Consider the following 22701-nt stretch of genomic DNA (forward strand, 5'->3'; position numbering starts at 1 on the left):
TTAAGGCGGTTTACATGGATCACCCTTTTGGGGCTCCTGCTTGTGCCCAGGTCCACCAAGTAGGTGACCTGACTCTTCCTCTCTAGTACTGGGTAAGGGCCACTCCATTTGTCCTGGAGTGCCCTGGGAGCCACAGGCTCCAGAACCCAGACTTTCTGCCCTGGTTGGAACTCAACCAGTGCAGCCTTTTGGTCATACCAAAACTTCTGGAGCTGTTGGCTGGCCTCAAGGTTTTTGGTTGCCTTTTCCATGTACTCTGCCATTCTAGAGCGAAGGCCAAGTACATAGTCCACTATGTCCTGTTTAGGCTCATGGAGAGGTCTCTCCCAGCCTTCTTTAACAAGGGCAAGTGGTCCCCTTACAGGATGACCAAACAGAAGTTCAAAGGGTGAGAACCCTACTCCCTTCTGTGGTACCTCCCTGTAAGCGAAAAGCAGACATGGCAGGAGGACATCCCATCTCCTTTTGAGTTTTTCTGGGAGCCCCATGATCATGCCTTTTAATGTCTTGTTGAATCTCTCAACTAAGCCATTAGTTTGTGGATGGTAAGGTGTAGTGAATTTATAAGTCACTCCACACTCATTCCACATGTGCTTTAGGTATGCTGACATGAAGTTGGTACCTCTGTCAGACACCACCTCCTTAGGGAAACCCACTCTGGTAAAGATACCAATGAGGGCCTTGGCTACTGCAGGGGCAGTAGTCGACCTAAGGGGAATAGCTTCAGGATACCTGGTAGCATGATCCACTACTACCAGGATATACATATTTCCTGAGGCTGTGGGAGGTTCCAGTGGACCAACTATGTCCACACCCACTCTTTCAAAGGGCACCCCCACCACTGGAAGTGGAATGAGGGGGGCCTTTGGATGCCCACCTGTCTTACCACTGGCTTGACAGGTGGGGCAGGAGAGGCAAAACTCCTTAACCATGTTGGACATATTGGGCCAGTAGAAGTGGTTGACTAACCTCTCCCACGTCTTGGTTTGTCCCAAATGTCCAGCAAGGGGAATGTCATGGGCCAATGTTAGGATGAACTCTCTGAACAGCTGAGGCACTACCACTCTCCTAGTGGCACCAGGTTTGGGGTCTCTGGCCTCAGTGTACAGGAGCCCATCTTCCCAATAGACCCTATGTGTTCCATTTTTCTTGCCTTTGGACTCTTCAGCAGCTTGCTGCCTAAGGCCTTCAAGAGAGGGACAGGTTTCTTGTCCCTTACACAGCTCTTCCCTGGAGGGTCCCCCTGGGCCTAAGAGCTCAACCTGATAAGGTTCAAGCTCCAAAGGCTCAGTTCCCTCAGAGGGCAGAACTTCTTCCTGAGAAGAGAGGTTCCCTTTCTTTTGCTGTGTTGCAGTTGGTTTCCCAACTGACTTTCCTGTTCTCTTGGTAGGCTGGGCCATTTTTCCAGACTCCAGCTCTACTTTTTCACCCTGTGCCTTGCATTGTGCTCTTGTTTTCACACACACCAGTTCAGGGATACCCAGCATTGCTGCATGGGTTTTTAGCTCTACCTCAGCCCAGGCTGAGGACTCCAGGTCATTTCCAAGCAGACAGTCCACTGGGATATTTGAGGAGACCACCACCTGCTTCAGGCCATTGACCCCTCCCCATTCTAAAGTAACCATTGCCATGGGATGTACTTTTCTCTGATTGTCAGCGTTGGTGACTGTGTAAGTTTTTCCAGTCAGGTATTGGCCAGGGGAAACCAGTTTCTCTGTCACCATGGTGACACTGGCACCTGTATCCCTCAGGCCCTCTATTCTAGTCCCATTAATTAAGAGTTGCTGTCTGTATTTTTGCATGTTAGGCGGCCAGACAGCTAGTGTGGCTAAATCCACCCCACCCTCAGAAACTAGAGTAGCTTCAGTGTGGACCCTGATTTGCTCTGGGCACACTGTTGATCCCACTTGGAGACTAGCCATACCAGTGTTACCTGGATGGGAGTTTGGAGTGGAACTTTTCTTGGGACAGGCCTTGTCTCCAGTTTGGTGTCCATGCTGTTTACAGCTATGACACCAGGCCTTTTTGGGATCAAAGTTTTTACCCTTGTACCCATTGTTTTGTGAAGAGGCTCTGGGCCCACCCTCCTGTGCAGGTTTTTGGGGGCCTGTAGAAGACTCTTTACTATTTTTAGTTTTGGTTGTCTCATCACCCTTCTGCTGGGGGGTCTTTGTGACCCCTTTCTTTTGGTCACCCCCTGTTGAAGTCTTGGACACCCTTGTCTTGACCCAATGGTCCGCCTTCTTTCCCAATTCTTGGGGAGAAATTGGTCCTAGGTCTACCAGATGCTGATGCAGTTTATCATTGAAACAATTACTTAACAGGTGTTCTTTCACAAATAAATTGTACAGCCCATCATAATTACTTACACCACTGCCTTGAATCCAACCATCTAGTGTTTTCACTGAGTAGTCAACAAAGTCAACCCAGGTCTGGCTCGAGGATTTTTGAGCCCCCCTGAACCTAATCCTGTACTCCTCAGTGGAGAATCCAAAGCCCTCAATCAGGGTACCCTTCATGAGGTCATAAGATTCTGCCTCTTGTCCAGAGAGTGTGAGGAGTCTATCCCTACACTTTCCTGTGAACATTTCCCAAAGGAGAGCACCCCAGTGAGATCTGTTCACTTTTCTGGTTACACAAGCCCTCTCAAAAGCTGTGAACCATTTGGTGATGTCATCACCATCTTCATATTTAGTTACAATCCCTTTGGGGATTTTCAACATGTCAGGAGAATCTCTGACCCTATTTATGTTGCTGCCACCATTGATGGGTCCTAGGCCCATCTCTTGTCTTTCCCTCTCTATGGCTAGGATCTGTCTTTCCAAAGCCAATCTTTTGGCCATCCTGGCTAACTGGATGTCCTCTTCACTGGAGTTATCCTCAGTGATTTCAGAGTTGTTGGTCCCTCCTGTGAGGGAACCAGCATCTCTGACTATTATTTGTGGAGTCAGGGCTTGAGAAGCCCTGCTCTCCCTAAGTAGGACTGGGGGGGGGGAATTTCCCTCCAAGTCACTATCTTCATCCTCTGAGTTGCCATCCTCAGAGGGGTTGGCCTTTTCAAACTCTGCCAAAAGCTCCTGGAGCTGTACTTTGGTAGGTTTGGGGCCCATTGCTATTTTCTTTAGTTTACAGAGTGACCTTAGCTCTCTCATCTGTAGATGGAGGTAAGGTGTGGTGTCGAGTTCCACCACATTCACATCTGTGCTAGACATTATGCTTCTAAAAGTTGGAATACTTTTTAAGAAACTAAAACTGGTTCTAGAATCTAATTCAAACTTTTACAAACTTTTAAACTCTAAAAGAAATGCTAAACAGGATCTAACACAAGGCCCTAGCAGGTCTTTTAAGAATTTAGAAAACTTTTCAAATTGCAAAAATCAATTTCTAATGACAATTTTGGAATTTGTCGTGTGATCAGGTATTGGCTGAGTAGTCCAGCAAATGCAAAGTCTTGTACCCCACCGCTGATCCACCAATGTAGGAAGTTGGCTCTGTATGTGCTATTTCAAAGTAAGGAATAGCATGCACAGAGTCCAAGGGTTCCCCTTAGAGGTAAAATAGTGGTAAAAATAGATAATACTAATGCTCTATTTTGTGGTAGTGTGGTCGAGCAGTAGGCTTATCCAAGGAGTAGTGTTAAGCATTTGTTGTACATACACATAGACAATAAATGAGGTACACACACTCAGAGACAAATCCAGCCAATAGGTTTTTATATAGAAAAATATCTTTTCTTAGTTTATTTTAAGAACCACAGGTTCAAATTCTACATGTAATATCTCATTCGAAAGGTATTGCAGGTAAGTACTTTAGGAACTTCAAATCATCAAAATTGCATGTATACTTTTCAAGTTATTCACAAATAGCTGTTTTAAAAGTGGACACTTAGTGCAATTTTCACAGTTCCTAGGGGAGGTAAGTATTTGTTAGGTTAACCAGGTAAGTAAGACACTTACAGGGCTTAGTTCTTGGTCCAAGGTAGCCCACCGTTGGGGGTTCAGAGCAACCCCAAAGTCACCACACCAGCAGCTCAGGGCCGGTCAGGTGCAGAGTTCAAAGTGGTGCCCAAAACACATAGGCTAGAATGGAGAGAAGGGGGTGCCCCGGTTCCGGTCTGCTTGCAGGTAAGTACCCGCGTCTTCGGAGGGCAGACCAGGGGGGTTTTGTAGGGCACCGGGGGGGACACACGCCCACACAGAAATTTCACCCTCAGCAGCGCGGGGGCGGCCGGGTGCAGTGTAGAAACAAGCGTCGGGTTTGTAATGGAAGTCAATGGGAGATCTAGGGATCTCTTCAGCGCTGCAGGCAGGCAAGGGGGGGGTTCCTCGGGGAAACCTCCACTTGGGCAAGGGAGAGGGACTCCTGGGGGTCACTTCTCCAGTGAAAGTCCGGTCCTTCAGGTCCTGGGGGCTGCGGGTGCAGGGTCTCTCCCAGGCGTCGGGACTTAGGATTCAAAGAGTCGCGGTCAGGGGAAGCCTCGGGATTCCCTCTGCAGGCGGCGCTGTGGGGGCTCAGGGGGGACAGGTCTTGGTACTCACAGTCTTAGAGTAGTCCTGGGGTCCCTCCTGAGGTGTTGGATCGCCACCAGCCGAGTCGGGGTCGCCGGGTGCAGTGTTGCAAGTCTCACGCCTTTTGCGGGGAGCTTGCAGGGTTCTTTAAAGCTGCTGGAAACAACGTTGCAGCTTTTCTTTGGAGCAGGTCCGCTGTCCTCGGGAGTTTCTTGTCTTTTCGAAGCAGGGGCAGTCCTCAGAGGATGTCGAGGTCGCTGGTCCCTTTGGAAGGCGTCGCTGGAGCAGGATCTTTGGAAGGCAGGAGACAGGCCGGTGAGTTTCTGGAGCCAAGGCAGTAGTCGTCTTCTGGTCTTCCTCTGCAGGGGTTTTCAGCTAGGCAGTCCTTCTTCTTGTAGTTGCAGGAATCTAATTTTCTAGGGTTCAGGGTAGCCCTTAAATACTAAATTTAAGGGCGTGTTTAGGTCTGGGGGGTTAGTAGCCAATGGCTACTAGCCCTGAGGGTGGGTACACCCTCTTTGTGCCTCCTCCCAAGGGGAGGGGGTCACAATCCTAACCCTATTGGGGGAATCCTCCATCTGCAAGATGGAGGATTTCTAAAAGTCAGAGTCACCTCAGCTCAGGACACCTTAGGGGCTGTCCTGACTGGCCAGTGACTCCTCCTTGTTGCTTTCTTTGTTCCCTCCAGCCTTGCCGCCAAAAGTGGGGGCCGTGGCCGGAGGGGGCGGGCAACTCCACTAAGCTGGAGTGCCCTGCTGGGCTGTGACAAAGGGGTGAGCCTTTGAGGCTCACCGCCAGGTGTCACAGCTCCTGCCTGGGGGAGGTGTTAGCATCTCCACCCAGTGCAGGCTTTGTTACTGGCCTCAGAGTGACAAAGGCACTCTCCCCATGGGGCCAGCAACATGTCTCTGGTGTGGCAGGCTGCTGGAACTAGTCAGCCTACACAGACAGTCGGTTAAGTTTCAGGGGGCACCTCTAAGGTGCCCTCTGTGGTGTATTTTACAATAAAATGTACACTGGCATCAGTGTGCATTTATTGTGCTGAGAAGTTTGATATCAAACTTCCCAGTTTTCAGTGTAGCCATTATGGTGCTGTGGAGTTCGTGTTTGACAGACTCCCAGACCATATACTCTTATGGCTACCCTGCACTTACAATGTCTAAGGTTTTGTTTAGACACTGTAGGGGTACCATGCTCATGCACTGGTACCCTCACCTATGGTATAGTGCACCCTGCCTTAGGGCTGTAAGGCCTGCTAGAGGGGTGTCTTACCTATACTGCATAGGCAGTGAGAGGCTGGCATGGCACCCTGAGGGGAGTGCCATGTCGACTTACTCGTTTTGTCCTCACTAGCACACACAAGCTGGCAAGCAGTGTGTCTGTGCTGAGTGAGAGGTCTCCAGGGTGGCATAAGACATGCTGCAGCCCTTAGAGACCTTCCTTGGCATCAGGGCCCTTGGTACTAGAAGTACCAGTTACAAGGGACTTATCTGGATGCCAGGGTCTGCCAATTGTGGATACAAAAGTACAGGTTAGGGAAAGAACACTGGTGCTGGGGCCTGGTTAGCAGGCCTCAGCACACTTTCAATTGTAAACATAGCATCAGCAAAGGCAAAAAGTCAGGGGGCAACCATGCCAAGGAGGCATTTCCTTACAATTCTTGAACATTATGCTGGTAGGTTGCCCCTCAAGAGGGTGAGTTTCACACTGTCAGGATGTTGGGTTTGCAGTGCATGAACTTGTGGTGCCTTGGCACCAACTTTGAATGACTCCTAAGTTCGGTGACAGATATTCTCTAATGCATCCCCAGAGCCATCAGGGAGTGGGAAGCTAAACTCTACATCACTGAGCACAAAATGTGGGGTCAAACCCCATCCATGTTGTAAGGTCAGTCCCAGCCCAGATTTCCCCCATCAGGTAAGTTGAAAGTGAAGTTGAGGGACAAGTCAAAATGAAGTATAGGAAAACTAAACAAGACTCATTGATGTCTAACTTCATTCTTCAGACCTGATTGCGAATCAGGAGCCAGTGAGCCCAGAGATCCTCAGGCGATGGTCCACTACAGTGCAAGTTGATGCCTGCTCCAGAGATTGCAGATATTAGACTGATTATCACTCCCTCTGGTTTGCTTTCTGGCCTCTCGGCCTCTACTGCAGCCTTTATCGGTTTGCAGCCAGCGGGCCCTCCCCTGATGCCGACTCAATTTGGACTAGGTTAGCCCTCTCCACTTGTAGTGCAGGGCCATGTGTCCACCAGTATGTGCAAGTCTTCTCAGTCATTACTCTGTCAGTGCCAGTTCCGGATCTGGTTTCAGCACTGGATTCTAATCCTGTACAATCTACAATTATTCCTTCTTCCTAAATTATTATTGTATAAAGGAGCAGGAAGGCACCTTTGCATTGAATTTTCCAGTTTGCAGGGAGGGTCCTTTTAAATTCTCGTTCCTGCACGACGTCCTGGTGTAAGTCCACACTTCAAGCCCACCTCCTTGGAGGGAACACCGATTCACAAGGGGAGGAATCTGCAGTTAGAAGTATCCATCAGGGGAATAAGTTAATTACCTTTATTGATGCTCTTCCTGGTTGATAGTTCAACTAACAGTGGATTTCTTACCGCTCACCACCTTATACAGTGGACTGAACTTTCAGGAGTATCAAAGTACTGACCTAATTTTTGCACACTGCCAGCACAAACTCAGCCTACTCAGCCACACCACGCTACAGAGGGCATGGGGAAAAACAGGAGAAAACTGATGTCAGTTCACAGGGTTGGCACCTATATGTGACTTCTTGCCAAGTCTGGAGGTGGAATATAGTTGTAACAAGGCAGATGAGGGAGTTCATAAGTTGAGGAATCTGTCATTACAGTATCGATCAGAAAGAGCATTACAGAACGTAGCTAACCAATTCTTTCTCATCCTAGTTCTGGCATTTTAAAGCACTTGCAGCTATGTGGATCTTATAGCTTCATTTAGCAGACCTGTCTCTGTTTAAAGTACCTGGTTTGTTTTTGCATTTCAGCTCAAGATCTCCAGGGTCTGGGCTACGCCAAGGGGAAGCCTCTTGGTCTGGTGGGTGTGACTGAACTCTCTGAAGCTCAGAAAAAGCAGGTGAAGGAACAGCAAGAGGTAAGCAGCTGACTTTCTACCTTCTCACACATATTACCCAAAACACCTCTCTATTACCCTGAGATTGGAACCTATGCTGGTGTGTATCCTCCACAGAAGCAGGCAAACCATGCATTGCAATGCCGCTGACTGCCTGTCTCTCTCATCACTCTGAGAATGACCTATTTGTCATGTACAATTACCGTGGATTGAGATGGAAAGGGTGATGTGACATTGAGGTACAGAGGGGCATCGCCATTGAAGATTTAAACGCCTCCGGGGTGTGGGGCTCTCCGATTTAGTCCTTACTGTGAATATTCAGCCTTGGAGTACCAGTCACTGAATTGCTCCACTTTGACAGTTTTGATATTGCAAAGGTATTGCATAATGGGCAATTCCGCCTGGAGAGAATTATGCAACTGTTTACAGACAGTGAAACATTTGGATTCATGCATGAGAAAGTGCTGCAGGGGAGTCTTTCTGTTGTGATAGAGGGTTATAAAATGCAGAGTGTGAACCAGAGTTTTTTTGGATAATGTGAGATTGAGGCAAAGGAGGACTGTTTAAAGGAATTACGTCTCTTCAGCCCACTTGTTCACTTTACACTCTGATACCTAGTGCTTTAAGCATCGTACGTAGTTAGCACATACACTGGTAGAAGCTTCATATGACGGCAGCTATGCCTTGGGGCCCAATTTAGAATTTGGCAGAGGGGTTACTCCGTCCCAAAGGTGACGGATAGCCAGTCCATCGTATTACGATCTCAGCAGGCTATAATGGGTTTGTAATATGGCGGACAGGATATCCGTCATGTTTGTGACAGAGTAACCCCCTCCGTCAAACTCTAAATCAGGCCCTAAATTTGGTAGTTGAACCTCTTTCCTGTGGTTTAGACCTTTCTAAGTCGCGTTGTCCCTGTACTCCTGTGAACTGTTGACAAAGTTGGGATAAAGAGCCCATTCTTACATGAGCTCGGCTGATTGATTTCTCTCTTGGTTGATAACTCTGGGCATTGTAGATGCAGCAGATGTTCGACATGATAATGAAGCACAAGAAGATAATGCAGGACATGCAGTTGATGTGGGCGAAGGTTGCAGCAGAACAGCAGTTCGAATACGACAGTGATGAAGAGGTAGACAACAAGCATGGAACATGGGAGCATCAGCTTCGTTGCTTAGAGATGGAGAAAACGCGAGGTGAGTTGGGGAAGCATTCAATCTGCCAACTTCTTTCTTCAGCCTCTCTATCCTTCCTTTAATAAGAATGCTTGGGGGAAAGAGTTCACACTTAACCTTCAAACCACCCTCTCCTCTGCCCAAAGCTATTAAGTTCTAGCCGTCTAATGGCACTGTCAACAGAAATATCAAAGGAATTGTCAGTGAAGGCTATGCATAAAGTATGAGGGTATTTTGAGTCAGATTGTTCTAGTATAGATTCCTGTAGTTAAGAATTAATTTTTTTTTTACTATCTGTGAGGAAAAACATGCATCAGTTTGTTGGTTGCCATCTCTGGAGGAAGCTTGTGATTGCTTCTCTAACTTTTCTTCACAGAGTGGGCAGAGCAGCTGACCGAGATGGGGCGTGGCAAGCACTTCATTGGAGACTTTCTGCCTCCTGACGAGCTTGAAAGGTTTATGGAGACCTTCAAGGCTCTGAAGGTAAGATGGCATAGGAAGTGGCAAGCAAACTGATGCCGTTTGTTTTTCTTGTACCTGAAACAATCTCCACTTCTCCCTACTTTTCCCTTCCACCTCAAGAAACAGCTGTTGGGCTTCAGGGGTGTTGGTGGCTGCACACCTATGTTGTTTTTTTTAACCACTTGTGAGTATTTTGAACAGCTGAATTGTCCTGAAGTAACTGGTTACATTTCCATGGTGCTGCCCGCATTTATGTACTTGGCAGTGCATTGCTGCATGAACTCACATTAGAGGGGTTGCGTACAAAAACTTATACATGACGCTATGCTACGGGTGCAGCTAATACGTAAGGTTGATAGTTAATGCAGCAGTCTGGTTGGTGCAGTCAGATCTTGAACTTGGGCCATCACAGCATCAAAGTGAGAGTCTGACGATCTGCCCAGTGCAAAATCTTGGTGATGGCTTCCTTACAGGAGAATCCTTTCTGCTCCCTCCACCTCTTCTAAGCAACGATTTCTCTAGACTGAGTTAGGTAATGAGGCTTACCTGGTGTATTTTATCAGTGAGCCGGAGATGGGGGGGGAGGGCTACAGGTAGGTTGTAAGTTTAGATTTGATATTTGAGTAATAAGGTTTTGCTGTATAAATCTTACCTGGATTCACATGCTGTGCCATATTCTGCCATCTGCTGTTCTGTTGGATACTTCTAACCACAGATTCCTCACCTTCACAATATTCCCCAGGTCCTAGACGGGATCCGTAAGCTTTTTTAGCAATACTCTTACACACTGTGGAAATAACAGAGCCGCATATGTGTCACCATGCATGCTGATGTCAGTTCTTTACTTTTTAGGCCCACTGATACTGATATGGAGCTCTGTTCCCAAATCGTAATACAAATTCCAGTGTCCAAGGGAGCAATGTCCCCTCCCAGCAATACAGAACTCAAAGTGCCGTGATTGCAGGATACAGATGTCAATCATTGACCCGCATGAGATATCTCTCTTGTGTTGGTCACGACTCAAAGCTGTGTGACAAGTGTGCTGTTATGCACCCGAAGACGATCTAGGACCAAAAAGCAAAACTGTACATTGACGAACACAAGAAGAAGTTGTGGGCCTCATGTTAGTCCCATTCCAGAGATTGTTCCTGCGAAAGGTCTACTTCGGGGTTAGAGTCCTCCAGTACCTCAAAGCTGAAGTCCATACAAAAACACAGGAAAAAGATGCCTGGCATGACCCCATCGCGCCACCCTTTTTCTAAAGAGGAGGTTTGAGGGCGTCATAATGTCAACCAGTCTCTGTCCATATCTAGTGGGTGACTTTCCTAGGCCATTGACAACGCCCCCACAGATCATATCCTTTAAGGAGGTCATGTTGCAGATATTTGGCACTCTTCCAGCTCCTCTGGCGCATCCTGAGGCTCCAACGAATCACAAGGACGCCAAGTCGCATTAAAGCTGATGGGTCTGACCTCTGTGCCGCCTGACGCCTCCTGTCCACACTTCCTCCCCCACCCTCCCACCATTTGGATCCCTCACAAGCTCTATATCAACTTTGGTATAAACTTCCATCCCAGCTCCCCTACCTGCGTCAGTCCCTAGCGCGTCAATACTGTTACTAGTGATACTGTGGCCAGAGGAGTAGACCGCACTGGTTCCAATGTCTGACCCCAAACTGACTTCTTGGCTGATGTTAAGACGTAACTAAGGTGCAACTGAACACCATACACCTGGCTTCTTATCCTATGCCCCTACTAGAACAGAGGCTCCTGTGAGTTTGGTTGGTCAGCACGATGAACCCCAACTAATTTCTCATTTCCCACAACGTCCCAGGATAGGGAATCTAGGAGGTTTGTGGCATTTGGAAAACAAATGTTCTCTTAGGCTAGCCTAGCACAGTCACTGCAATTCTTTTTTTTGGGCCGATGTACGTATACTCTCTGGGACGTGGTCAGTCAGATCTTGCCAGTAGTCTGGACCACCTTAGGGCTCACTGGCTCAAACCATTCAGGAGGTCAAGAAGTATGGCCAAATATATGGGTCATTCTTGTGTTGCTACTACTGATTGTCCGGGCAGAGCAGTTGACACTAATCCTCCACCATGCGTGAATGCACTTTGCAGGGTTCTCTGGAGAAGTACAAGCCTCTTTCCAGGGGTGTGGAATTTATTAAAATATCTACTTGTGAATGGGACAGGTTGCTTCATAAGTCTACTTGTCCTGTAAAACAAAAATCTACTTGTCCCTTTGGTACTGTGTAATGTGGCGACAGATTATGGCAGCAATCTCATATTAGAGCTCTGATAATAGGCTCTCTCATTATGCCAGGGCTTGTACTATAGTAGGGCTTGAATACTAGCAATTTCTTTATTTTGTCACCTTTTCACAGATCTGAATACTGGTGTGGGAGCTAGCAATAAGCAAATGTTCCAAGGTTGGAATGCCCTTTTTTAGACTGTGCAAACCTAATAACTAGCATGTTATAAGGGTTTTCACCAGCTCTTCTCTAATCATTTCCCATACTGATAAAGGCTGGAAATTTACTCCTGACTAGGGTCAGAAGTAAGAATTCTTCCAGGGCTGGGGAAAAAATGGTTAAAGGAAAAATTAACTTATAAACACTCAACAGATTTTCGCATGAGCAAATCTACACCTGCACATTTGTTAAAATACAGTTCACAAATAATTTCTAGGGCTATGATTTCCTGGTCTACTTCTGTAAATGCTTGTGAATTCATGAAATTCGCAAATCTGCACTAATGCAAAGGCATATACCATGGGTGCACTTTTTTGACATTCTTTAGGAAATGGGCCCCTAATTAGAACTGGTGTTAACCAAGACCTTTTGTTCCTTTAAAATTATATCTCTGTCCGCCTATCAGCTGGCTTCTCTGTGACTGATCCTACTTGCTGCTCCTACTCAGCACCTAGATACACTCACACATGACAAACTCCATGCACTACAAATGAATCTTACATTGCAATGATCGCAATCTGCTCTTTCAGAAGGAGCATACCGGCACACAAAGTAGTTGTGTTCAGTGCCAGGAACTACTGTGGCAATGTGTGCCTATTGCGACCAAAGAATATTTTAGCTTTTTGCTAATATTTGTTATAATGGTGAGGGCCCAGCAGCGCCCACAACAATAAAGTTTTACAAAAGCCATGTCAAAACAGTCACGCATTGACGGAACCAAAAGACTAACCGCCAATGTTGGACCTATTGGCTTTGCCAGTGCTTGTTTATATATATATATATATATATATATATATATATATATATATATATATATATATATATATATGTATATATGTATATATATATATATATATATATATATATATGTGTGTGTGTGTTTCCCATGATCTTGTTGAAACTGGTTACACTGACTTTCTATTATGAATATTTTTTGCATGCATACAAACATTTTACCAAATGATGCTTCAAAGAAATGGTACCTAAGTGTCACACTAGTTTAGCAAAACATTTTTTTCCTAGAACATTTTATTTTGAAAGCAAAAAATCATCAATCTTACATTCAAGCTTCTGCAAAAATTAGCATTTAATCTGAGAGCTTTCTGGGAGCATTATACATAGCCTCATATTTTAAACTTTGCAAACGTGGGTACAGCAACCACTGTCAGTAGTGCAGTCCGAGCTTACAACATTTATTTAGAATGCTCACCCTATGTAGGAAGTTGGCTCTGTATGCACTATTTCAAAGTAAGGAATAGTATGCACAGAGTCCAAGGGTTCCCCTTAGAGGTAAGATAGTGGCAAAAAGAAATAATACTAATGCTCTATTTTGTGGTAGTGTGGTCGAGCAGTAGGCTTATCAAAGGAGTAGTGTTAAGCATTTGTTGTACATACACACAGGCAATAAATGAGGAACACACACTCAGAAACATTCCAGGCCAATAGGTTTTTGTTATAGAAAAATATATTTTCTTAGTTTATTTTAAGAACCACAGGTTCAAATTCTACATGTAATATCATCGGGTTTCCAATGGATTTCAATGGGAGACCAAGGGGTCTCTTCAGCGGTGCAGGCAAGGGGGGGGGCTCCTCGGGGTAGCCACCACCTGGGCAAGGGAGAGGGCCTCCTGGGGGTCACTCCTGCACTGAAGTTCCGATCCTTCAGGTGCTGGGGGTTGCGGGTGCAGGGTCTTTTCCAGCCGTCGGGATTTTAGAGTCAGGCAGTCGCGGTCAGGGGGAGCCTCGGGATTCCCTCTGCAGGCGTCGCTGTGGGGGCCCAGGGGGGACAACTTTGGTTACTCGGAGTCGCCGGAGGGTCCTCCCTGAGGTGTTGGTTCTCCACCAGTCGAGTCGGGGTCGCCGGGTGAAGTGTTGCAAGTCTCACGCTTCTTGCGGGGATTGCAGGGGTCTTTAAATCTGCTCCTCTGGGTACAAAGTTGCAGTCTTTGTTGAACAGGGCCGCTGTTCTCGGGAGTTTCTTGGTCTTTTGGAAGCAGGTCAGTCCTCTGAGGATTCAGAGGTCGCTGGTCCTGGAGAAAGCGTCACTGGAGCAGGTTTCTTTGGAAGGCAGGAGACAGGCCGGTAGGACTGGGGCCAAAGCAGTTGGTGTCTTCTTTCTTCTTCTGCAGGGGGTTTCAGCTCAGCAGTCTTCTTCTGTAAGTTGCAGGAATCTAAATTCTTAGGTTCAGGGGAGCCCTTAAATACTAAATTTAAGGGCGTGTTTAGGTCTGGGGAGTTAGTAGCCAATGGCTACTAGCCCTGAGGGTGGGTACACCCTCTTTGTGCCTCCTCCCAAGGGGAGGGGGTCACAATCCTATCCCTATTGGGGGAATCCTCCATCTGCATGATGGAGGATTTCTAAAAGTTAGAGTTACTTCAGCTCAGGACACCTTAGGGGCTGTCCTGACTGGTCAGTGACTCCTCCTTGTTATTCTCATTATTTCCTCCGGTCTTGCCGCCAAAAGTGGGGCCGTGGCCGGAGGGGGCGGGCAACTCCACTAGCTGGAGTGCCCTGCGGTGCTGGAACAAAGGGGGTGAGCCTTTGAGGCTCACCGCCAGGTGTTACAGCTCCTGCCTGGGGGAGGTGTTAGCATCTCCACCCAGTGCAGGCTTTGTTACTGGCCTCAGAGTTACAAAGGCACTCTCCCCATGGGGCCAGCAACATGTCTCGAGTGTGGCAGGCTGCTAGAACCAGTCAGCCTACACAGGTAGTTGGTTAAGGTTTCAGGGGGCACCTCTAAGGTGCCCTCTGGGGTGTATTTTACAATCAAATGTACACTGGCATCAGTGTGCATTTATTGTGCTGAGAAGTTTGATACCAAACTTCCCAGTTTTCAGTGTAGCCATTATGGTGCTGTGGAGTTCGTGTTTGACAGACTCCCAGACCATATACGCTTATGGCTACTGTAGGAAGTTGGCTCTGTATGTGCTATTTCAAAGTAAGGAATAGCATGCACAGAGTCCAAGGGTTCCCCTTAGAGGTAAAATAGTGGTAAAAATAGATAATACTAATGCTCTATTTTGTGGTAGTGTGGTCGAGCAGTAGGCTTATCCAAGGAGTAGTGTTAAGCATTTGTTGTACATACACATAGACAATAAATGAGGTACACACACTCAGAGACAAATCCAGCCAATAGGTTTTTATATAGAAAAATATCTTTTCTTAGTTTATTTTAAGAACCACAGGTTCAAATTCTACATGTAATAGCTCATTCGAAAGGTATTGCAGGTAAGTACTTTAGGAACTTTAAATCATCAAAATTGCATGTATACTTTTCAAGTTATTCACAAATAGCTGTTTTAAAAGTGGACACTTAGTGCAATTTTCACAGTTCCTAGGGGAGGTAAGTATTTGTTAGTTTTGCCAGGTAAGTAAGACACTTACAGGGTTCAGTTCTTGGTCCAAGGTAGCCCACCGTTGGGGGTTCAGAGCAACCCCAAAGTCACCACACCAGCAGCTCAGGGCCGGTCAGGTGCAGAGTTCAAAGTGGTGCCCAAAACACATAGGCTAGAATGGAGAGAAGGGGGTGCCCCGGTTCCGGTCTGTTTGCAGGTAAGTACCCGCGTCTTCGGAGGGCAGACCAGGGGGGTTTTGTAGGGCACCGGGGGGGACACAAGTCCACACAGAAATTTCACCCTCAGCGGCGCGGGGGCGGCCGGGTGCAGTGTAGAAACCAGCGTCGGGTTTGTAATGGAAGTCAATGGGAGATCTAGGGATCTCTTCAGCGCTGCAGGCAGGCAAGGGGGGGGTTCCTCGGGGAAACCTCCACTTGGTCAAGGGAGAGGGACTCCTGGGGGGTCACTCCTCCAGTGAAAGTCCGGTCCTTCGGGTCCTGGGGGCTGCGGGTGCAGGGTCTCTCCCAGGTGTCGGGACTTAGGATTCAAAGGGTCGCGGTCAGGGGAAGCCTCGGGATTCCCTCTGCAGGCGGCGCTGTGGGGGCTCAGGGGGGACAGGTTTTTGTACTCACAGTCTTAGAGTAGTCCTGGGGTCCCTCCTGAGGTGTTGGATCGCCACCAGCCGAGTCGGGGTCGCCGGGTGCAGTGTTGCAAGTCTCACGCTTCTTGCGGGGAGCTTGCAGGGTTCTTTAAAGCTGCGGGAAACAAAGTTGCAGCTTTTCTTGGAGCAGGTCCGCTGTCCTCGGGAGTTTCTTGTCTTTTCGAAGCAGGGGCAGTCCTCAGAGGATGTCGAGGTCGCTGGTCCCTTCGGAAGGCGTCGCTGGAGCAGGATCTTTGGAAGGCAGGAGACAGGCCGGTGAGTTTCTGGAGCCAAGGCAGTTGTCGTCTTCTGGTTTTCCTCTGCAGGGGTTTTCAGCTAGGCAGTCCTTCTTCTTGTAGTTGCAGGAATCTAATTTTCTAGGGTTCAGGGTAGCCCTTAAATACTAAATTTAAGGGCGTGTTTAGGTCTGGGGGGTTAGTAGCCAATGGCTACTAGCCCTGAGGGTGGGTACACCCTCTTTGTGCCTCCTCCCAAGGGGAGGGGGTCACAATCCTAACCCTATTGGGGGAATCCTCCATCTGCAAGATGGAGGATTTCTAAAAGTCAGAGTCACCTCAGCTCAGGACACCTTAGGGGCTGTCCTGACTGACCAGTGACTCCTCCTTGTTGCTTTCTTTGTTCCCTCCAGCCTTGCCGCCAAAAGTGGGGGCCGTGGCCGGAGGGGGCGGGCAACTCCACTAAGCTGGAGTGCCCTGCTGGGCTGTGACAAAGGGGTGAGCCTTTGAGGCTCACCGCCAGGTGTCACAGCTCCTGCCTGGGGGAGGTGTTAGCATCTCCACCCAGTGCAGGCTTTGTTACTGGCCTCAGAGTGACAAAGGCACTCTCCCCATGGGGCCAGCAACATGTCTCTGGGGTGGCAGGCTGCTGGAACTAGTCAGCCTACACAGGCAGTCGGTTAAGTTTCAGGGGGCACCTCTAAGGTGCCCTCTGTGGTGTATTTTACAATAAAATGTACACTGGTATCAGTGTGCATTTATTGTGCTGAGAAGTTTGATACCAAACTTCCCAGTTTTCAGTGTAGCCATTATGGTGCTGTGGAGTTCGTGTTTGACAGACTCCCAGACCATATACTCTTATGGCTACCCTGCACTTACAATGTCTAAGGTTTTGTTTAGACACTGTAGGGGTACCATGCTCATGCACTGGTACCCTCACCTATGGTATAGTGCACCCTGCCTTAGGGCTGTAAGGCCTGCTAGAGGGGTGTCTTACCTATACTGCATAGGCAGTGAGAGGCTGGCATGGCACCCTGAGGGGAGTGCCATGTCGACTTACTCGTTTTGTCCTCACTAGCACACACAAGCTGGCAAGCAGTGTGTCTGTGCTGAGTGAGAGGTCTCCAGGGTGGCATAAGACATGCTGCAGCCCTTAGAGACCTTCCTTGGCATCAGGGCCCTTGGTACTAGAAGTACCAGTTACAAGGGACTTATCTGGATGCCAGGGTCTGCCAATTGTGGATACAAAAGTACAGGTTAGGGAAAGAACACTGGTGCTGGGGCCTGGTTAGCAGGCCTCAGCACACTTTCAATTGTAAACATAGCATCAGCAAAGGCAAAAAGTCAGGGGGCAACCATGCCAAGGAGGCATTTCCTTACACAACCCCCCCCCAAACGAAAGAGGATGAGACTAACCTTTCCCAAGAGAGTCTTCATTTTCTAAGTGGAAGAACCTGGAAAGGCCATCTGCATTGGCATGGGCAGTCCCAGGTCTGTGTTCCACTATAAAGTCCATTCCCTGTAGGGAGATGGACCACCTCAACAGTTTAGGATTTTCACCTTTCATTTGCATCAGCCATTTGAGAGGTCTGTGGTCAGTTTGAACTAGGAAGTGAGTCCCAAAGAGGTATGGTCTCAGCTTCTTCAGGGACCAAACCACAGCAAAGGCCTCCCTCTCTATGGCACTCCAACGCTGCTCCCTGGGGAGTAACCTCCTGCTAATGAAAGCAACAGGCTGGTCAAGGCCATCATCATTTGTTTGGGACAAAACTGCCCCTATCCCATGTTCAGAGGCATCAGTCTGCACAATGAACTGCTTAGAATAATCTGGAGCTTTGAGAACTGGTGCTGAGCACATTGCCTGTTTCAGGGTGTCAAAGGCCTGTTGGCAGTCCACAGTCCAGTTCACTTTCTTGGGCATTTTCTTGGAGGTGAGCTCAGTGAGGGCTGTCACAATGGATCCATATCCCTTCACAAACCTCCTGTAGTACCCAGTCAAGCCAAGGAATGCCCTGACTTGAGTCTGGGTTTTTGGAGCTACCCAGTCCAGAATAGTCTGGATCTTGGGTTGGAGTGGCTGAACTTGGCCTCCACCTACAAGGTGTCCCAAGTAAACCACAGTTCCCTGCCCTATCTGGCATTTGGATGCCTTGATAGAGAGGCCTGCAGATTGCAGAGCCTTCAAAACCTTCCTCAGGTGGACCAGGTGATCCTGCCAGGTGGAGCTAAAGACAGCAATATCATCAAGATAAGCTGTGCTAAAGGACTCCAAGCCAGCAAGGACTTGATTCACCAACCTTTGGAAGGTGGCAGGGGCATTCTTTAAACCAAAGGGCATAACAGTAAACTGATAATGCCCATCAGGTGTGGAGAATGCTGTCTTTTCTTTTGCTCCAGGTGCCATTTTTATTTGCCAGTACCCTGCTGTCAAGTCAAAGGTACTTAGAAATTTGGCAGCACCTAATTTATCAATGAGCTCATCAGCTCTTGGAATTGGATGAGCATCTGTCTTGGTGACAGAATTGAGCCCTCTGTAGTCCACACAAAACCTCATCTCTTTCTTTCCATCTGTGGTGTGAGGTTTGGGGACTAAGACCACTGGGCTAGCCCAGGGGCTGTCAGAGCGCTCAATGACTCCCAATTCCAGCATCTTGTGGACTTCCACCTTGATGCTTTCCTTAACATGGTCAGACTGTCTAAAGATTTTGTTCTTGACAGGCATGCTGTCTCCTGTGTCCACATCATGGGTACACAGGTGTGTCTGACCAGGGGTTAAGGAGAAGAGTTCAGGAAACTGTTGTAGGACTCTCCTACAATCAGCTTGCTGTTGGCCAGAGAGGGTGTCTGAGTAGATCACTCCATCTACTGTACCATCTTTTGGGTCTGATGACAGAAGATCAGGGAGAGGTTCACTCTCTGCCTCCTGATCCTCATCTGTTACCATCAACAGATTGACATCAGCCCTGTCGTGGAAGAGCTTAAGGCGGTTTACATGGATCACCCTTTTGGGGCTCCTGCTTGTGCCCAGGTCCACCAAGTAGGTGACCTGACTCTTCCTCTCTAGTACTGGGTAAGGGCCACTCCATTTGTCCTGGAGTGCCCTGGGAGCCACAGGCTCCAGAACCCAGACTTTCTGCCCTGGTTGGAACTCAACCAGTGCAGCCTTTTGGTCATACCAAAACTTCTGGAGCTGTTGGCTGGCCTCAAGGTTTTTGGTTGCCTTTTCCATGTACTCTGCCATTCTAGAGCGAAGGCCAAGTACATAGTCCACTATGTCCTGTTTAGGCTCATGGAGAGGTCTCTCCCAGCCTTCTTTAACAAGGGCAAGTGGTCCCCTTACAGGATGACCAAACAGAAGTTCAAAGGGTGAGAACCCTACTCCCTTCTGTGGTACCTCCCTGTAAGCGAAAAGCAGACATGGCAGGAGGACATCCCATCTCCTTTTGAGTTTTTCTGGGAGCCCCATGATCATGCCTTTTAATGTCTTGTTGAATCTCTCAACTAAGCCATTAGTTTGTGGATGGTAAGGTGTAGTGAATTTATAAGTCACTCCACACTCATTCCACATGTGCTTTAGGTATGCTGACATGAAGTTGGTACCTCTGTCAGACACCACCTCCTTAGGGAAACCCACTCTGGTAAAGATACCAATGAGGGCCTTGGCTACTGCAGGGGCAGTAGTCGACCTAAGGGGAATAGCTTCAGGATACCTGGTAGCATGATCCACTACTACCAGGATATACATATTTCCTGAGGCTGTGGGAGGTTCCAGTGGACCAACTATGTCCACACCCACTCTTTCAAAGGGCACCCCCACCACTGGAAGTGGAATGAGGGGGGCCTTTGGATGCCCACCTGTCTTACCACTGGCTTGACAGGTGGGGCAGGAGAGGCAAAACTCCTTAACCATGTTGGACATATTGGGCCAGTAGAAGTGGTTGACTAACCTCTCCCACGTCTTGGTTTGTCCCAAATGTCCAGCAAGGGGAATGTCATGGGCCAATGTTAGGATGAACTCTCTGAACAGCTGAGGCACTACCACTCTCCTAGTGGCACCAGGTTTGGGGTCTCTGGCCTCAGTGTACAGGAGCCCATCTTCCCAATAGACCCTATGTGTTCCATTTTTCTTGCCTTTGGACTCTTCAGCAGCTTGCTGCCTAAGGCCTTCAAGAGAGGGACAGGTTTCTTGTCCCTTACACAGCTCTTCCCTGGAGGGTCCCCCTGGGCCTAAGAGCTCAACCTGATAAGGTTCAAGCTCCAAAGGCTCAGTTCCCTCAGAGGGCAGAACTTCTTCCTGAGAAGAGAGGTTCCCTTTCTTTTGCTGTGTTGCAGTTGGTTTCCCAACTGACTTTCCTGTTCTCTTGGTAGGCTGGGCCATTTTTCCAGACTCCAGCTCTACTTTTTCACCCTGTGCCTTGCATTGTGCTCTTGTTTTCACACACACCAGTTCAGGGATACCCAGCATTGCTGCATGGGTTTTTAGCTCTACCTCAGCCCATGCTGAGGACTCCAGGTCATTTCCAAGCAGACAGTCCACTGGGATATTTGAGGAGACCACCACCTGTTTCAGGCCATTGACCCCTCCCCATTCTAAAGTAACCATTGCCATGGGATGTACTTTTCTCTGATTGTCAGCGTTGGTGACTGTGTAAGTTTTTCCAGTCAGGTATTGGCCAGGGGAAACCAGTTTCTCTGTCACCATGGTGACACTGGCACCTGTATCCCTCAGGCCCTCTATTCTAGTCCCATTAATTAAGAGTTGCTGTCTGTATTTTTGCATGTTAGGCGGCCAGACAGCTAGTGTGGCTAAATCCACCCCACCCTCAGAAACTAGAGTAGCTTCAGTGTGGACCCTGATTTGCTCTGGGCACACTGTTGATCCCACTTGGAGACTAGCCATACCAGTGTTACCTGGATGGGAGTTTGGAGTGGAACCTTTCTTGGGACAGGCCTTGTCTCCAGTTTGGTGTCCATGCTGTTTACAGCTATGACACCAGGCCTTTTTGGGATCAAAGTTTTTACCCTTGTACCCATTGTTTTGTGAAGAGGCTCTGGGCCCACCCTCCTGTGCAGGTTTTTGGGGGCCTGTAGAAGACTCTTTACTATTTTTAGTTTTGGTTGTCTCATCACTCTTCCCCTGGGGAGTCTTTGTGACCCCTTTCTTTTGGTCACCCCCTGTTGAAGTCTTGGACACCCTTGTCTTGACCCAATGGTCCGCCTTCTTTCCCAATTCTTGGGGAGAAATTGGTCCTAGGTCTACCAGATGCTGATGCAGTTTATCATTGAAACAATTACTTAACAGGTGTTCTTTCACAAATAAATTGTACAGCCCATCATAATTACTTACACCACTGCCTTGAATCCAACCATCTAGTGTTTTCACTGAGTAGTCAACAAAGTCAACCCAGGTCTGGCTCGAGGATTTTTGAGCCCCCCTGAACCTAATCCTGTACTCCTCAGTGGAGAATCCAAAGCCCTCAATCAGGGTACCCTTCATGAGGTCATAAGATTCTGCATCTTGTCCAGAGAGTGTGAGGAGTCTATCCCTACACTTTCCTGTGAACATTTCCCAAAGGAGAGCACCCCAGTGAGATCTGTTCACTTTTCTGGTTACACAAGCCCTCTCAAAAGCTGTGAACCATTTGGTGATGTCATCACCATCTTCATATTTAGTTACAATCCCTTTGGGGATTTTCAACATGTCAGGAGAATCTCTGACCCTATTTATGTTGCTGCCACCATTGATGGGTCCTAGGCCCATCTCTTGTCTTTCCCTCTCTATGGCTAGGATCTGTCTTTCCAAAGCCAATCTTTTGGCCATCCTGGCTAACTGGATGTCCTCTTCACTGGAGTTATCCTCAGTGATTTCAGAGTTGTTGGTCCCTCCTGTGAGGGAACCAGCATCTCTGACTATTATTTGTGGAGTCAGGGCTTGAGAAGCCCTGCTCTCCCTAAGTAGGACTGGAGGGGGGGAATTTCCCTCCAAGTCACTATCTTCATCCTCTGAGTTGCCATCCTCAGAGGGGTTGGCCTTTTCAAACTCTGCCAAAAGCTCCTGGAGCTGTACTTTGGTAGGTTTGGGGCCCATTGCTATTTTCTTTAGTTTACAGAGTGACCTTAGCTCTCTCATCTGTAGATGGAGGTAAGGTGTGGTGTCGAGTTCCACCACATTCACATCTGTGCTAGACATTATGCTTCTAAAAGTTGGAATACTTTTTAAGAAACTAAAACTGGTTCTAGAATCTAATTCAAACTTTTACAAACTTTTAAACTCTAAAAGAAATGCTAAACAGGATCTAACACAAGGCCCTAGCAGGTCTTTTAAGAATTTAGAAAACTTTTCAAATTGCAAAAATCAATTTCTAATGACAATTTTGGAATTTGTCGTGTGATCAGGTATTGGCTGAGTAGTCCAGCAAATGCAAAGTCTTGTACCCCACCGCTGATCCACCAATGTAGGAAGTTGGCTCTGTATGTGCTATTTCAAAGTAAGGAATAGCATGCACAGAGTCCAAGGGTTCCCCTTAGAGGTAAAATAGTGGTAAAAATAGATAATACTAATGCTCTATTTTGTGGTAGTGTGGTCGAGCAGTAGGCTTATCCAAGGAGTAGTGTTAAGCATTTGTTGTACATACACATAGACAATAAATGAGGTACACACACTCAGAGACAAATCCAGCCAATAGGTTTTTATATAGAAAAATATCTTTTCTTAGTTTATTTTAAGAACCACAGGTTCAAATTCTACATGTAATAGCTCATT

The 22701-nt window shown here is 47.7% G+C and overlaps 1 protein-coding gene across 1 annotated transcript in view; it reads left to right on the forward strand.

Annotated features, from left to right (window-relative positions):
- Window positions 1–22701, forward strand: part of SUGP1 (SURP and G-patch domain containing 1) — a 303889-nt gene that overhangs the window by 235482 nt on the left and 45706 nt on the right. Inside the window, exons 9-11 of the mRNA XM_069216188.1 lie at window positions 7529–7635; window positions 8633–8810; window positions 9166–9272. Of these exons, the coding sequence (XP_069072289.1) occupies window positions 7529–7635; window positions 8633–8810; window positions 9166–9272 (392 nt within the window). The remainder of the gene's footprint in view (window positions 1–7528; window positions 7636–8632; window positions 8811–9165; window positions 9273–22701) is intronic.

This window comes from Pleurodeles waltl, chromosome 12 (genome assembly GCF_031143425.1).
Source record: "Pleurodeles waltl isolate 20211129_DDA chromosome 12, aPleWal1.hap1.20221129, whole genome shotgun sequence".
NCBI classification, from domain to species: domain Eukaryota; kingdom Metazoa; phylum Chordata; class Amphibia; order Caudata; family Salamandridae; genus Pleurodeles; species Pleurodeles waltl.